The 17,531-nt window shown below is 43.6% G+C and overlaps 1 protein-coding gene across 1 annotated transcript in view; it reads right to left on the bottom strand.

Moving 5' to 3' along the window:
- SMOC1 (SPARC related modular calcium binding 1) overlaps positions 1 to 16,740 on the bottom strand; it is a 159,070-nt gene extending 142,330 nt beyond the window's left edge. Inside the window, exon 1 of the mRNA XM_049770435.1 lies at positions 16,480 to 16,740. Coding sequence (XP_049626392.1) covers positions 16,480 to 16,578 — 99 coding nt within the window. The 5' untranslated portion in view covers positions 16,579 to 16,740. The remainder of the gene's footprint in view (positions 1 to 16,479) is intronic.
- Positions 16,741 to 17,531: the final 791 nt, after the last annotated feature.

Here is a 17,531-nt window from a genome sequence, read left to right as displayed (position 1 = left end):
TTCCCTTACTCTCTTATCAGCTCCAAATTTTGGAGCACCTTTGTGAGTAGTATTCTCAGAGGGCATTTCACCCTGTTAATAGATTAAGAAATTGATAGCACAGAGACAGGAGATGACCATATTTATTAGGACCATTAGTAAGAACACTCAGCATATTTCTCATTACATACCACACTTCTGGTCTACAAATGTTAACAATCCTCAAATAGTCACTCTGGAGGTTAACCTTTCTATTCCCCAACCTGGCATGTCATGAAATCAGGAGAAGGCAGGAGGAAGAACATGTCCCTCACCTCCAGAAATAGTTCTTCTAAATTCTCCCTCTAGAAAAATTCATTAAATTGAGCAATCTAAAGCTAAGTCATTCATGACAACACTTTCTTCTGGACCACAGGATTAGAGTAAGCCAAGTGGTATTTGATATGATTTAGATCAGTAGCTGCAGAGTTCAAGTTCTCTGAGAGTATCTAGATATGAAGATTGTCCCTTCTTTTTTTTGGGGGGGGCACACCCAGCGGTGCTCAGGGGTTACTCCTGGCTGTCTGCTCAGAAATCGCTCCTGGCAGGCACGGGGGACCATATGGGACACCGGGATTCGAACCAACCACCTTTGGTCCTGGATCGGCTGCTTGCAAGGCAAACACCGCTGTGCTATCTCTCCGGGCCCAAGATTGTCCCTTCTTAAAAAAAAAACAACCTATTTTCTCTTTTGTTTCTTCTAAAAAGTAGTCAATATGAAGCATGGAACCACTATAGCAATCCTATACTCATTATGAAAAGCTAGGCTTGAGGTGAGAATATTACAGGGTAAAGGTGCTTAAACTGCACACAGCCAACCCCATTGGCATTGCACATTTGATTCCCTCAGTGTGGGCTATAAATCAATAAAAACAAAAAGTAATTATAATCCCTTTTCAATATAGCCTGTTACCTATTACTTATTTCATAGGAAATGGGATGGGGTGGGCACATCTGGTGGTTCCAAGAGAATTGTGTTTCTGGGGATCCCCCATCATGAACTCCCACGTGCAAAACATGTGTTCCAACCCTTTAAGACTTCTCCCCTACCCTTTACCTGTCATGATGGCATACTGTGGTAGGGAGTGGTGGCATAGGATGGGCTCTGGTAATATTGATAGAGGGGAGTTGACTCTGATGGTGGGATTGGTGCTAAAACATTATGCGTAAATCCAACTATAAATAACTTTGTAAATCACAATGATTTAAATTATAAATATTACATCAATGGCAATACCTAATAACTTTACAGAAATCAAAATGACTGTCATTAGATGCTAAGAAGACAAATATTATGTCTTTCCTAATAGAAGCACAGAACAACTTTTATGAAATATTCTATTTTACAGATATGCTATTATATGTAAATATATACCAAAAATGCCAAGTCTATATCTGAGCAAGGGAATCAGATAAATACATTGTGAAGCCCTATTTAACAAATTACAAAACAAAACTGAGGTGGGGGAGAGGACTTGCAGATTAAGAGAAATATTAAAAATTAAAATAAATTAAAGAACCTGATATCAGACCTGAAACCATAAGGTACATAGAGGAAAACATAAGCAGAACTCTCCATGACGTTGAAGCTAAATATTTCTTCAAGGATGAAATACCACTGACCAAGAAAGTGGAAACAAAGATAAACAAATGGGTTTACATTAAACTAAGAAGATTCTGCACCTCAAAGAAAATGATAATCAGGATACAAAGACTACCCATGAAATGAGACAAACTATTCACTAATACTCATCTGATAAGGGGTAATATCTAAGATATATAAGGCACTAGTAGAACTTTACAAGATAAAAAATCTAACCCCATAAAAATATGAGGAAAATAGATAAACAGAAGCTTCCTCAGAGAAGACATACAAATGGCCAAAAGACACATGAAAAATGTTCCACATAATTAATCATCAGGGAGATGCAAATCAAAACAGCAAGATATTATCTCACACCACACATCAAAAAGAACAAGAACAACCAGCGCGAGCATAGATGCAGGGAGAAATGGATTCTTATTCACTGCTGGTAGGAATATCAAATGGTCAAACCTTTTTTTGGAAACAATAAAACATTCCTCAAGAAGTAGAACTAGAGTTCCCATATGACCCAGCAATACTGGGTCTTTAATATCCCTAGATGTGCAAAAACACAACTCAGAAAAGCCCTCTGCACCTCTATTACAGCACAATTCACAATAGCCAGAATTTGAAAACAACGCAAGTACCTCAGAAAAGATAAGTGAATAAGGAAATATAGTATGTTTATAATGAAATACGAAAGCAGTTTTTAGAAAAGATGAAGTCATGAAATTTGCCTATGTATGTACGAATGTGAAAAGTACTATGCTAAGAAAAATGAGGCAGAAGAAGAGGGATATAGAATGATTGCACTCATTTGTGAAATATAAAAAAAAGTATAGAATGGTGTTAATTCCCAAAGACAATAGAGACAAGGGCCAGGAGGACCAGCCCATGGTAGCAAGTTGCCACAAGTAGGTAGGGAATGCAGTTGTGGCAGAGAATGGACCATTATGACAATGATAGTTGGAAATAATCGCTCTGGACAAGAACTGGGTGCTCAAAGGAGGTAAAGTGGTATCTGTGATATCCCTCCAATAACAATAGTGTAAATCACACTTTGTAAAAGGAAAAACAGAGAAAGATAAACAAGAAAAATGTCTACCATGAGGCAGGCAGGGGAGAGGACAGAGAAAGGGCAGGAAAGAAAGAGGAACATTGGTGGCAGGAAATGTACACTGGTGGAAAGATGGGCATTGGATATTGTATAATTGAAATTCAATCATAAACAATTTTGCATCTGTGTATCTTGTGGTGATTCAATTGAAGAATTTATTTGATTAAAAAGGAAGAAAAAATCACTTTTTCATGACAACACATAAATTAAAATAATACACATGTTAAAGTAAAAAATAAATATAGAAAAAAGCCAATATATGACTTTATTTAACTGACCTTTTAAATGAACAGAAATCATACTTGAGACATCAAGGGGGAGATACAACCATTGATTGAATAACAGTAAGGGATTATTGATAACATACTTTGGTTCTGACCAGAATTATAGTTAGGGCTTTTTAATTAATCTTTTACATTTGAGTTAGACATGTTTATATGTATATATGATTATTTACTGATGATAATATGCAATGTCTAAAATTATTTTCAAAAACTAAGCCAAGCAGAAAACGAGGAAAATGGATAGAAGAAACAAAATTAGCCAGAAATTGTTTGCTGTTGCAACTTGAATTTATTATACTATCCCTCCTTTGGGGAGAATATCTGAACGTTTTCATAATAATAAAAAAGCTTTTAAATAATGGAAAGAGCACAACAATGAAGGTAAGTATAAATACTCTGCCAAGTCATTGTGCCATTTCCGGAATACCAAGGGAACACTTATATAAACTTCCCCAAGTAATTCCCTGATGAAGTACTTCCTGTTGACTCATCTTCTTTCCAATAGTAATTGGAAATTTCTGAAACACAGGACAAGGGCTCTTACCACAGAACTAGAAGAAGCAGTTTAGTTCTCAGAAAGTGCCATATAAACTCCTATAAAACAATTAATGATTGATTTGTGTTGCTTATTTGTGAAAGTTTATGCCCTTAAGAAATATGATCTAATTTCTATAATCTTAATAGAAGACATTTTCATGCTAACAGCAAACATAAATTCCATAAATATTAAATACCAAAAAATATAAAATTTGATATATTGTTTTGTGTTTTGTTTTGTTTGGAGGTTTTGTTTTTTTTTTTTTTTGAGGGGTGGGGCCACAACCGGTGGTACTCAGGAATTACTCCTGGTTCTGTGCTCGGAAATCACTTCTGATAGACTCTGGGGACCGAATGGAATACCAGGGATCAAATCTGGGCCAGCAGTATGCAAGGAAAATGTCCTACCCACTGTACTATCTATCTGACTCCTAAAGCCATGGTATATTTTATATAGCATAACAGGAAAGTTACTTGCTAGAAACATCAAGAAAAAAAAGACTATACCCTTGATATTAAAATAAATAAATAAATAATAAATAAAATAACTGCCAAGTAAATGAGTGGAGTAGACCAAAAAAAACTATTCTTGGTTTTGGGGTCACACCCAGCAAAGGTTGGGTCTTACTCCTGGATCTTTGTCCATTAGGACTTGGAGGACAAAAAGTGGTGCTGGGAATTGAACTCAGGTTGGTTGTATGCAAGGCAAGCTCTTTACCTGCTATACTATCTCTTTGGCCTTATTTCTTGTTTCTTTGCTTACCTGTTTCTTTGTTTTGTTTTTGTTTGAGCCACACCTAGCTATACTGAGGCTTACTCCAGGTTCTGTGCTCAGGGGTCACTCTGGCAGGGGCAAGGAAGACATGAGTACCTGGGACAGAACCTAAACCAGCTACATGTAAGACAAGTCCTTTATTCACTGTACTCTCTCTCCAGCCCTAAGTGGCCCTATTTCTTTTTTAACTATCAATCACTATAAACAAATAATTCCCCCCAAAAAAGGATTTCATGTAAGGATTATCATATTCAGTACAAATAAAAAAAAATTTTTTTTTTTTAGTTTTTGGGTCACACTTGGCAGCGCTCAGGGTTTACTCCTGGCTCTATGTTCAAAAATCGCTCCTGGCAGTCTCAGGGGGACCATATGAAATGCTGTGATTCGAACCACTGTCCTTCTGATGCAAGGCAAATATCTTACCTCCATGCTATCTCTCCGGCCCAGATTAAAAAAAAAATTTTATTGGGGCCATGCTTACACTAAAATATTTTTAATGAATCTAAATTCAGATTTAGTTGAGCATTCTACAATTTTATTAGACAACTTCAACAACTCAGTGGTCGATAAATTTGAGATGAATGGGCCTCCTTCCTACAGATTCCAGGACAGAAAGTACAGTTAGAAACTCAGAATGCCAGAACAGGCAGAGAGGAACACCAGTGCTTATCAGTTGCAGAAGGTTCTTTACAGAAACATCATAAAACCACTGTGATTCATCTGAACACATTTTTATTTTTATAGAAAATCTATGGATGTACATGAATCTATCATGCTGAGTGAAATAAGTCAGAGGGAGAGAGAGAGAGAGAGAGAGAGAGAGAGAGAGAGAGAGAGAGAAAGAGAGAGAGAGAGAGAGACGCAGAATAGTCTCACTCATCTATGGGTTTTAAGAAAAATAAAAGTCATTTTTGGAAAAATCCTCAGAGACAATGAGAGGAGGGAGGGAACTTCCAGCTCACTTCATGAAGCTCACCACAAAGAATGGTGAGTGCATTTATAGAAATAACTACACAGAGAACTACCATAATCATGTAAATGAATGAGGGAACTGGAAAGCCTGTCTGGAGTACAGGTGGGGGTGGGGTGGGATGGAGGGAGATTTGGGACATTGGTGGTGGGAATGTAGCACTGATAAAGGGGGTGTTCTTTTTCTTTTTTGGGGGGGCCACACCCATTTGATGCTCAGGGGTTATTCCTGGCTAAGCACTCAGAAATTGCCCCTTAGGGCTTGGGGGGACCCTATGGGACGCCGGGGGAATCGAACAGCGGTCCTTCCTTGGCTAGCGCTTGCAAGGCAGACACCTTACCTCTAGTGCCACCTCGCCGGCCCAGAAGGGGGTGATCTTTACATGACTGAAACCTAATCACAATCATATATGTAATCAAGATGTTTAAATAAAGGGGAAAAAAAGAATCCAAAAGAAAAAAGAAAATCTATGCTTTATGATATACATATAAAAAGAGAATTTAAAATTTCATGTTCTCACCTCTTTAAAAAATAAAACAGTACCAATTAAATGAAAACTTTCTGTGTCCCTATTGGTTTCTCTCCCTCTTTGTCTTAAACCTAAGCTTCAGAGTTAGCAAGTTCTAATTTTCTCATCCACTTTTTATTTATGTCTGTACCCCTAAACAATTACAGTTTTGTATACTTTCAACATTTATAGAAATAGCAAAAAAATAATCTAGACAATTTGCCATTTTCATTCATTTTTATTATTAAACTGATTCACTAGAATGTGCATAGCTTTATATGAGTCATTTTTAACACTGGATTACATTCCATTGTTTGGATATACTATTATTTATATTTTAGTCTATTGATGGGCTTTTAGCTGGTTTCCAATATTTCTTTATTTTCTTTAATTTTCCAGTCCCACATTTCCAATGTTTCATTACTATCTCACAAAAATTGCTATTATAGATAATTTTAAATACAACAAAACCAATTCTATAGTGCATAAACTGCAGTAGAATTGCAAGGATAGGAGCCCGGGTAATAGCACAGTGGTAGGGAGTTTGTATTGCACGAGGCCAACCTGGGACAAACCCAGGTTCAATCCCCGGCATCCCATATGGTACCCTGAGCTGCCAGGAGTGACTTCTGAATGCAGAGCTCAGGTTCCCTGAACACCGCTGCTCAGTTTACCTCCCTCCAAAAAAAAAATATATATTGCAAGAGTGTGGGGGGGGCACATCAGGCAGGGCACTTGCCTTTCGTACAACCAACCTAGATTCAATCTCTGGCATTCATAAAGCCTCCTGAGCCCACCAGGAGTGCTTCCTGAGTTCAGAATCAGGAGTAACCCCTGAACATTGCTGGATATGCACCCCCCAAAAAAGGGGGGCTGGAGAGATAATACAGTGGGTAAAGTATTTGCCTTGCACATGGCCAACCTGGTTTCCATCCCCAGCATCCCAGATGGTCCCCCAAGCCCACCAGTAGTGATTCCTGAGTACATAAGGAATAAGCTAGACCATCGTTGGATGTGGCTCCAAAACAGAAAAGAAAAAAAAAAAAAAAAAAAAAAAGGTGTGTGTAGACATATCCTCAATCCCTAACTCTGAGAACCACCAGCCAGTTGGCTAAGAATCACAGGGAGTTGGCCAGAGATTGCAGAGCACTGCTTGAGGGCCAAAAAATCAACTGATTAAATAAAATAAGTGTGTGTGTAACTTCAACTATCATTCAACAAGGTGATCATACTAATTGTATTCCTACTGGCAGTAGTAACGGCATTTTTCATAACGTGCTATAACCCCGCTATCCTGATGAAGTTCACTGGAAACTCTTTAAATCAGATTGAGTTCAAAGCCTGCTGAAAACAAATAGGAGACCTGGTGCTAACAGTTACTAGCCCTAAAAACCAATCCCACCTAAGTGCAGGATGTGGGTATGATATAAGGATGACTTGGGACCAATCTAGATTGAGACAGCTTTCAATTTGCTTGTGTTTTAATTATGCACACGTTTGTCTTTATTACTTTCCCTTATGATTAAAAGATATTCAATGTAAATTAACTTATTTTGATTCTTATTAAAAATATCTCCTGTGACAACCATTAACAGCATAAAATATTCATCCTATTTTTCTCTGCATAAGTCAATATATTTTAACACAAAGGAGATGATTTTACTTGTTTGCACTATACTAGGAAAGAAAACAATCTCCATGTATTGAAAAATGTTATTCAATAAACATTTACTTAACACCTCTGTTTTGGGCAATATGGACTTTATTTTAAAAAAAAATAAGTAATTCCACTGTTAAAACCTCCCCTAAAAGAAAAAATATTGATGCCGATCATAATGACAACCTCCTTGAATCAAGCACCTTCTAGAGCCAGGCTCTGTATCTGACCCTTAATGAATGTGATTGTCAGATTAATGACCTCCTAAATCAGGTTACATCCTCATCATAAATCTGCTCTATTATAAGGCAAGAAGAGATTGGGGCTGTGAGCAGAATTGAAGTTAATGATTCACTAAATTCAGGAACTGTCTGAGCTCTGCAGATGGGACCAACAGACTCATCAGAAGGATCCTTAACTGGTGAAAAGAGAAGAAGAATCAAAACCCAGAGAGCCGGTGGCATAAAAATAAGTCATTGCTGGGGCCAGAGAGGTGGCACGAAGCGGTAAGGCGTCTGCCTTACACGCGCTGACCTTTATGGACCGCAGTTCGATCCCCTGGCGTCCCATATGGTTCCCCAAGCCAGGGATGATTTCTGAGTGCACAGCCAGGAGTAACCCCTGAGGGTCACCAGGTGTGGCCCAAAAACCAAAAAATAAAAGTCATTGCTGACTTTGAAGGTAGAAGGAAGCTGCAAATCAAGAAAAGTAGTTTCTAGGTGTGAGAAAAGACAAGAAAATGGAATTTTTTCTCTTTTCAGAAAGAAATTTAGCTTTTTTGTTTGTTTGTTTTGTTTTTTTTTGTTTTTTTGTTTTTCAGGCCAAACTCGTTTGATGCTCAGGGGTTACTCCTGGCTCAGAAATTGCCCCTGGCTTGGGGGGACCATATGGGACGCCAGGGGATCGAACCACTGTCGCGATCTTTCCTTGGCTAGCGCTTGCAAGGCAGATACCTTATCTCTAGCGCCACCTCACCGGCCCCAAGAAATTCAGTTTTGCTCACTGAGATCCACATGAGACATCTCAGCTCTAGAAAGTGGTATTATTTAAAACATGTGTGACACTGGTACGAACCACCGGTGGCCCACGCTTGAATGTGGCTTCATTTACACAAATGTTACGTGCCCAGCACATTGAGTAAGTCAGTAGGTTTAGAGTTTTTAAGAGCATCAACAGGACGGACAAGGTGGATGGCGAGTGAGAACAGAAATAATGAGGATGGAGTGATAGCACAGCAGTAGGGCGTTTGCCTTGCATGTGGCCAACCCAGGATGAACCTGGGTTTGATTCCCAGCATCCCATATGGTTCCCCTGAGCCTGCCAGGAGCGATTTCTGAGTGCAAAGCCAGAAGTAACCCCTGAGCATCGCCAGGTATAGCCCATAAAAAAAAATAAATAAAAAATAAACAGAAATAAGAGGTGAAAGGTCTACCTCTCCAGTGTAGAAACTTGAACCTCCATTGGAAAAAAAAATCAGGAAGCCAAGGCCCCTTAATCAATCTCTAGCCTAGGTGCAGATTCAGCCTCGGTCTGTCTGCTCCAAAGCCAAACTGCCCCCCCAACCCTCCATCCTACAATGCAGGGCAGAGGGGACCTTCCCTAGAAGAGGTTAGGGCACTGAGAGGATGGATAATGGTGGGTCTTCAAATAATCAACACTTCAAAACAAAATCATTAAGCCTTTACAAAATCAGATTCATGCTGAAGTGTAAGACAGGTGTACATGAGAAGAACAGGATAGATAGGTCACATTGGCATAGTATCTGTCAGAATTGAAAGTACCCCAAAACTCGTGTAACCTCACTCTGTCCTGGTCTCCCTGCTAAGGAGAGAGACTCTCAGAATCAGTCTAGCTCTGCTCAGTGGCTCTCCTGCCCGGTGGAAACTGCCCAGCTCTGTCTCTAATCAGGAGGCTACAATCCCATGAGGCTATGTTGGGGAAAGCACAAACACACACACACACACACACACACACACACACACACACACACACACACACACAACTATCATACCTAAGAAACTCAGACACCCACCAAAGGTAAGCTTAACCGTTACGTTTCCAAATGATGTCAGATGCGAAGGGAAATCCAATTCGCTGCTCTCACAGCCTGTGTGGCTTTGACTCTTTCTAGGGTTCAAAGAAACGGGGTTTGGTTCAAAATAGGACTGTGTGTGGAGAACCAGTTCTTTCATGCCCTCAGTGGCTGGGGATTCAAGCCCAGCACGTGCGCACAATGCTAACCCTGTTTCTCAGGCCTCACAAGCAGCTCTGATCGATTTCTCATCCGCAACCCAACCCTTGTCTTCTCCCCAACAGCTCCAAGTGGCGAAGTAGGAAGGGAGGGGGGGTGCTCCCCCTCTGACATCCCCCTCAACACCACCAGCAGCAATGCCAGGAACTTGGCTGCTGAAACAATAGATCTCTATGTGGTCGGGAGAGAAAGGGTGCCCTGTACCTGCTAAGCAGGGCCCTGCTCCCCCTCCCCTGGCCTCTGCAAAGCAGGGTGTGGGGGCAGAAGGAAGAAAAGACAGGCATCAAACCCGAGCTCAGCTCCCCCCACACCCTCTGGCAAATAAGACTTCTGATCCGCATCAGCAAGTAAATGTCTTTCTCCTGCAGAGCTGGGGGGGCTCCGAGGTAACAAGGGAGCGAGAAGACTGCCCATTCCACTCCGGCTTTACAATCAAGCCTTCTGGCCCGCTGATGCAGTAGTTACTTATGCCAGCGCCTGCTCAGAGTCCAGCTGGCCAAGAACTGAAACAAAAGCCAATAATCACTCCGTAATATGGGAGTTTAGGTAGGGCCACTTGCACATCTGGAAAGGGGATGAAGGGAGCAGGAGAGTGGGGGCAAGAAGGGAGTCCTTGGGCCAGAGCGGTGGCACAAGTGGTAAGGTGTCTGTCTTGCACGTGCTAGCCTAGGACAGACCTGGGTTTGATCCCCTGGCATCCCATAGGGTCCCCCAACCCAGGAAGGAGAAATTTTGGAGCGCAGAGTCAGGAGTAACCCCTGAGCGTCAACAGGTGTGGTCCTAAAACCAAAAATAATTATAGTAAGAAGGGAGTCCTTGCTAGGGGGATTTTCCTTTGTCTGACCTCAGGTGCAAAGAACCAAATTCACTGCAATGCTAGCTTGCTGATGCATTCAACACAGACTCAAGCAGGATCTGTTTTTATTTAATCAGCTACTAATTTTTTATAAAAATAAAATGCCTTTAAGGGGCCTGAGCACAGCAGTAGAGCATTTGCCTTGCAGGAGGCTGACCCAGGTTCGATCCCCGGCATCCCATATGGTCTCCAGAGCATGCCAGGAGTTATTTCTGAGTGGAGAGCAAGAAGTATGGATGAGCACCATTGGGTGTAGCTCAGAAAAAAATATGCCTTCAAATCAATTCTCCCTCCAAAAAAAAATTCCTTCAAATTCATCCTCCCTCCAGAAATAAATAAATATATAAATAAATAAGGTAATTATTGCACTAACTTGCACCATTTTCCCTACCAACCCATCCCCTGTTTCATTCTAAAATCTGCAAGACCCATGGTCATCTTTATCTTTTTATTATTTGATTAGACTGATTATATGCATTCCTTAAACAAAATTTTTGGTCTGCGGTCATACCTGGTGGCGCTCAGAAATTTCTGCGCTCAGAAATCTGTCCTGACTTGTCTGGTCCGAGTGCAGTGACGTTTACAATTAATTGATCACAGTCACTTACAGAAATCTGTCCTGGTTGGAGAGACCATTTGGGATGCCAGGGATAGAACCCACATCCATCCTGGGTCATCAAAGTGCAAGGCAGTGCCCTACCACTGTGCTACCATTCTAGCCCTTCCTTAAACATTTTTTTTGTTTTTTGTTTTTGTTTTGTTTTGGGGGGGGGGCCACGCCTGATGACACTCAGGGATTACTCTTGGCTATGCGCTCAGAAATTGCTCCTGGCTTGGGGGACTGTATCGGACACTGGGGGATCGAACCGTGGTCTGTCCTAGGCTAGCAAGCGCAAGGCCTTACCGCTTTGCGCCGCTGCTCCAGCCCCTTCCTTAAACATTTTTAAATCATAGTTAAATTTATAATAAGGCATCATTCTGCATCTTGTGGTGCACTTCTTTTATTTAATATAGTTCCATGATTCAGCCATATTTTCCCTATTCGTTTGTTTCAGCTATGGATGAGTCTTGCCTGAGTGACCATATTAGTTTATTTCTCCATAGTAAATAGTTTATTTTATAGTAAAACCATGGAATTTTACTTCTCAGGCTTCTAGAGTTAGTATAGATGCATATATTTTTTCAGCAGACAAGGGCTGCTCTTGGGCAAATACACCTGGGCAATAAGAACACTGAGTGTTTAGGACAGAATGGCAGGCAATTAAAGCACTTGCCTTTTGATTGCATGTTCTAAAGTTTCTAAGATGATCATTTCCTCTTCCTGAGGAAATTATGTTTCTTTGCATTTCACGTGTTAGATATTGGTATAACACCTGAGGAATATCTCTGATAAATTCCCCCATACTGAACAGGAAAATGATATGTAATCCATTCTGACCCAGAAACTGAGACAGATGAGCCAAATGGAAGGGAATTGTGTAGAAGTTACTTCACATTTTGTTTGGCAAATACAAAATTCAAAAAAGGCTTTGGGACAAAGTTGAAATCTGCTTCCTCATCAAAGTCTGCCTTAGTGTTTTCATGCCCCCTCACCCCAAACTTCTTCCCAAAATTACTCACACACTTATTTTTATAAACATATCAAAAAAAAAAAAACTAAACTAAAATAGAGGCAAAAAAAATCACTTGTAAGTAAGCTATTTTGGGTTTAAAAGAGAGCAGGGGATCTAGTCTCAACACTACTATACTGTCCAATTCATTTCTGTAAATATTTATAGAACATGTGATTTTACAGTGTGACCAGCACTCTGACCAATCAGATCTCTAGTCTGCTCTCAAGGGTTGCAGTTTCTTCATTTAAGAAGACAAGATCTGGGGCCAGAGCAGTGGCACAAAGCGGTAGGATGTTTGCCTTGCATGCAGCTGACCCAGGACAGATTGCGGTTCAATCCCCTGGTGTACCATGTAGTCCCCCAAGCCAGGAGCGATTTCTGGGTGCACAGCCAGGAGTAACCCCTGAGCGTCAACAAGTGTGCCCCCCCCCCAAAAAAAAGAAGATAAGATCTTACAGGAGAAAAAAAAAAAACAAGAGGGCAAAGTCATAGTAAGATAAAGGGCAGGTCTGGTCTCAAGTGGATCACTCTAACAAGAGCGAAAACACAGAAGGTGCAAGTGATCCAGGCTAGCCACAAGGATCATTTGCAAGCAAGTTTCTAGAGAATGATACTAGATCCAGGTTTGGAAAGTTGCATCAGGTAATCGAGAAGGGGAGAATGATGAACACACAGAGAATAATTGACAAGTCTGGTACATTTTTGTTTGCTTGCTTTCATTTGGGGGCCAAACCCAGCAGTGTTCAGGGGCTATTCCTGACTATTTCCCATTCCCAGGGAGCAGGGGAGGAGGACTGTTTCCAGAGACATAGTACTCAGGGGACCATGAGATGCCAGGCAGTGAATGAAGCCTCCTGCATGCAAACATTCATATCAGTTTTTTGGGCTATCTCTCCAGCCCAAGGAGTCCAATTCTTTGCTTACATTTCCTAGTTCCTCTCATTTTCTCCACTCTCTTGAACCCCTTTTAACCTTTGATTGCTTCCCTTCATGCTGAAGTCCCAGGAAAGAGGAGCCAGAAGATCATGGTTATTGATCACCTGTATTGCCTGAGTATATTTGTGCATTTGGCAAATAGCAGTCATGTCAATTCCAAAAGATGCCTTACCCATGTGCTGAGTGGAAAACCAAGGACTTATTTCCTGTCCTCACCCAGCTCCCAGTCCCAGGGATGACCAGACAAAGACAGCCTCATTCAGTCCGACTGGATCATGGACCAGACCCATCATCCCAGGGAGAAGTCCCTCTCTGAAACATTTTCAGGGAATTGTACAAGATTCAAGAAGCAGCTGCCATTTCAGGAATCAAAAGAATCCTGACCAGGTATCCAAGCAGCTAATCAGTAAAGGCAGCCCCCCCTCTCCATCCCACCCCACCCCCACCATCCCTACCACCCCTGCTGAAATCAGGTGCTTCCTACCTAATAGCCTCCAATCTGATACTTGATAGCTGCTGGTTTCCAGAGTCAAACAAATGTCAGGAACTTTATGAAGGCAGGAAGCAAATAAGGGGGCAAAGATTGGGGTCTAGGCCTCGGGGGAGCTCAATTAGTGAGCCAGATAACGTGAAACCCAAAGGGCATGCTCTCGGTTTCCCAGAAAGCCAGCTGGAAAAGATGCCAATCCTTAAGCCCCTGTCACTCAAAAGATTAACAGAGGAGACCCAGGGGTGCCCAAGGGGATACTACAACAAGCCAGATGTTTCTGCTCCTCCTATGACACTGCCACTCACACTGAGGGCCCCAATTCTGAGACCACCAACAAGCTGCAGATGAGAAGCAGAATTCACATAGGTGGAAACTCAGAGACTGACACCGAAGAAATACGACACAGATGAGGCTTGCTTATAGACTAGCCCGATGCGTCTCAGCGCAATATTTTCTAGAAATGGGTGAACATTCCCTGCAGCTACTCCGTGGAAATCATGTGACCTGTAAACTCATAGAAACTGGGGTGCTGGCCCATATGTAATGTTTCCAGCAAACCAACCAGTTCACCTCCCTGAGTTGCACTTGCAAAACAGAACTAAAAAAAAAAAAAATGTCTTCCACTCATTCCAAATATATACAGTTACTTGATCTAAGGGCTCTAAAGCATGGCCTATGAATTTGCCCAGGTCACCAAAAGCTTCTTCCTAAATATAAGACAGAACCCAGCCAGAACATCAACGAGACTATTTACAAAACCTGCCATGTTCCATCACTTCTATCAAATGAACACACTAAAGGAATCGTGGGGGAAACTGAACCAAAGTCCCTGTCTTCCCTGCAAAGTCTTTAACTTTCCCCTAAAAAGTTGCTTCCTCCAATTTCAGGGGGCAGGGAAGGAGAGCCATATGGCTTGAGACACTTAAGACATGCCCAGCAAGCTAGCGGATGAGGGCCCCCCACCATTTGTCTCTGGGCTTCTCTTGTGGGCGGGCATCCAGATTTCAGCCCGGTGCTCTGGTCTGCATCTCTGTCTTGGCTGTTCCTAATTATTGGGGTGAGGGGGGGGGAACACCGCGCCTCTCCTGACCTCGGAGTTTAAGAGCTGCGAGTCCTAATATCGAAGTAAGCAGCTTCGTTTCAAAGGCAGCCGAAGATCGAGGCACTCAGGCAGCCCTCGCCTGCCCCAAGCTTTGGGGAAAGCCTGCTGTGGAGGATTTATGGCACGCCCTGGATCTAATCTGCCGCACTTTAACTGCTGCTGTTGCACATCTGGTCATAAAAGCAAGGGGCGGCCCAACATGGGGACAAACACTTTTCTTTCCTAAGTGGCTGCCAATCTGAGCTCAACGGTGATAGCTGGGGCCCCGGGATGTAATCAGTCCGGCATCTGGGCAGTCGTTAAGGCTGGTCCAGGTTTGCAAGATTTTTCTTCCCCACACAACAAGCAGTAAAGATGAAGCTCAGAGAGCAAATGCTATGAAGAAAGGAATAAAGAACCTGCTGTGGCCTGAGCAGGTGGGGAAGAGGCTGATCTGGGGATACTCAGGAAAGGACAGTGGGGAGAAAAAAGTCAACCCTGTTTGCACCAGATCCTAACTAACTACCTCTCCTGGACTTTCATGCTGCCTGTTGAGGCAAGCCACCCTGCAGACAGACAACTGCCCTGAACTGACATCAACTACATCTGGCCAGAAACTTGATGAAGTTGGGTCAAATAAGCCACTGGTTTAAAGTACTTTTTTTTTTTTTTATTTAAGGTTGCAAGAATCCTTTTAGTTCACTAGTTGAGATGGAGGGTATAAGAATCCAGACCAGGGCCGGAGAGATAGCATGGAGGTAAGGTGTTTGCCTTTCATGCAGAAGGTCATCGGTTCGAATCCCGGCGTCCCATATGGTCCCCTGTGCCTGCCAGGAGCAATTTCTGAGCATGGAGCCAGGAGTAACCCCTGAGCACTGCCGGGTGTGACCCAAAAACCACAAAAAAAAAAAAAAAAAAAAAAAAAAAAAGAATCCAGACCAGAGACAACAATGCTGCTGGATGCCATGAGATTTTTTTACAATGCCCTGCATAGCCTGCCCGGTGCACAGCATTGGCACGTTGCAATTCCTGCAGAAACTCCAATAGGACCAAGGTTCAGCCAGTAGTTCCACCAACACTCCCCCCTACCCAACCCAGTCCAGATCTCTGCAGAGACACCCTTGGACATTGTCCTACTAACCTCCACCCACCTCTCAGCAGCCCCCCACATCCTCCTTCTCCTCCTCCTCCAGGGCGCAGGGCTCAGCCCAGCAGGAGGGGGGACATTAAAATTATCTGCTGTGGCTTTTACGAGCAGCGATCCGCTTTTTTTAAAACAACAACACAAGGTCCTTGTGTGGCTCTCGGGTAACCTAAAACTCGAGGCACGGCTGCCCCCCACCCCTGTCGCCTGCCAAGAACCCCAGAGCTGGGGAACAGGGTACAGTGGGAGATCCCAAGCTAACCCCGTTTTTGTTTTTTTGTTTTTTGTTTTTTGGGTTTTTTGTTTTTGTTTTTGTGGGGGGTTTTTTGCACCGAGGAGAAGCTCCAGGAACTTGGGGTGGGGAGACCTCTGAGCGTCTTGGAGCAAAAAAAAAGCCCCCCGAGAAAAGAGATTTGGGAAAGCCAAAGTACCAATGACAGCTTGGGAGAAAGAAGGTCCAGGGTATGTGGGTGTTGCAAATGGGGGTCTGGGGAGGACGATAAGAGGACAGGGAATGGATCTCATCAACTTGGGAGAGAAGTCTGCAAGGGAACTGGATCTCGGGGGGAAAGGGGGAACCGGGTCTGGCACCATCCCATCTCCCCATTCCGGGTCCCCAAGAAATTCACTGCTGGGCTGCAAGTGGGAGCGACTTACCCGGGGGCCCGTGGTGCGATGGCAGCGGGCAGGCGGCAGCTGCACCAACATGAGCAGCAAGTGGGGCGTGAGCCAGCGGGCACAGCGAGCGGGCAGCATGGTGCCAGGCGGATCTCCAGCAGCCGGTGGCGGGCAGGGGCCCCCCGGGCACGGAGAGGTCTTGCCGGGGCGCAAGGGCGCACGGTTCCTGCACCAGGGCGCACGCAGGGCGTTCGCTCTCCGGCCGACTCTCTCGCTCTCTCTCCGCTCTCTCGGCCCAGCAGGTTGGACGGCCGAGCCCGGGCCATGGGAATTCCCGTTATAAAGTCCCCGGAGGGGCGGAGCGCAGGCCGCCCCGAATGATTGACGCCCAGTGAAGCCCGTAGCAGCCGACCCTCCGGCAGGTGGAAGCCAATGGGAGAAGGGAGAGAGGGGCTGCTGGCCGGGCCACCCCACCCTGGAGCTCCTCCAAAGTGGGCTCCCGAGAGAGCATTTTTTTCAACAGCTCCTTTGGAGGCCCAAGGGCTCTGCACGCCCCCTGCCACCCACCCACCTACCCCAGAACCTGGATGCCCAGCTAGCTGGCTTTCAAGCAATGAAGTTTCCAGTAAGAATTAGGGGCCGGGTAGGTGGCGCTGGAGGTAAGGTGTCTGCCTTGCAAGCGCTAGCCAAGGAAGGACCTCGGTTCGATCCCCCGGCGTCCCATATGGTCCACCCAAGCCAGGGGCGATTTCTGAGCACATAGCCAGGAGTAACCCCTGAGCGTCAAACGGGTGTGGCCCAAAAACCAAAAAAAAAAAAAAAAAAAAAAAAAAAAAAAAAAGAATTAGGAAGCCCTCCTGAATTGCCCTGTTGAATTATAGCAGCTGGCCCATTGCTCAAATGCATACTAGAGGGCAGAGGCACAGGGATATCTGCTTTTTCCCATTCCCCACACCCAGGCATCTATACAAAAATCGGGTGACTGACATCAAGGGCAGACTTTTTGGGTGGTCTTGCTTAGGGGATAGACTTGCTTCCTTCTTTCCAAGAAGGATCGAAAGGGGAACCCCCACCCAAGTCCTATAGCTGTC

The sequence above is a fragment of the Suncus etruscus genome, chromosome 3, assembly GCF_024139225.1.
Source record: "Suncus etruscus isolate mSunEtr1 chromosome 3, mSunEtr1.pri.cur, whole genome shotgun sequence".
Taxonomy (NCBI): Eukaryota; Metazoa; Chordata; class Mammalia; order Eulipotyphla; family Soricidae; genus Suncus; species Suncus etruscus.
Note: the sequence above shows the minus strand (reverse complement) of the source record. Positions and strands in the feature narration are given on the sequence as shown.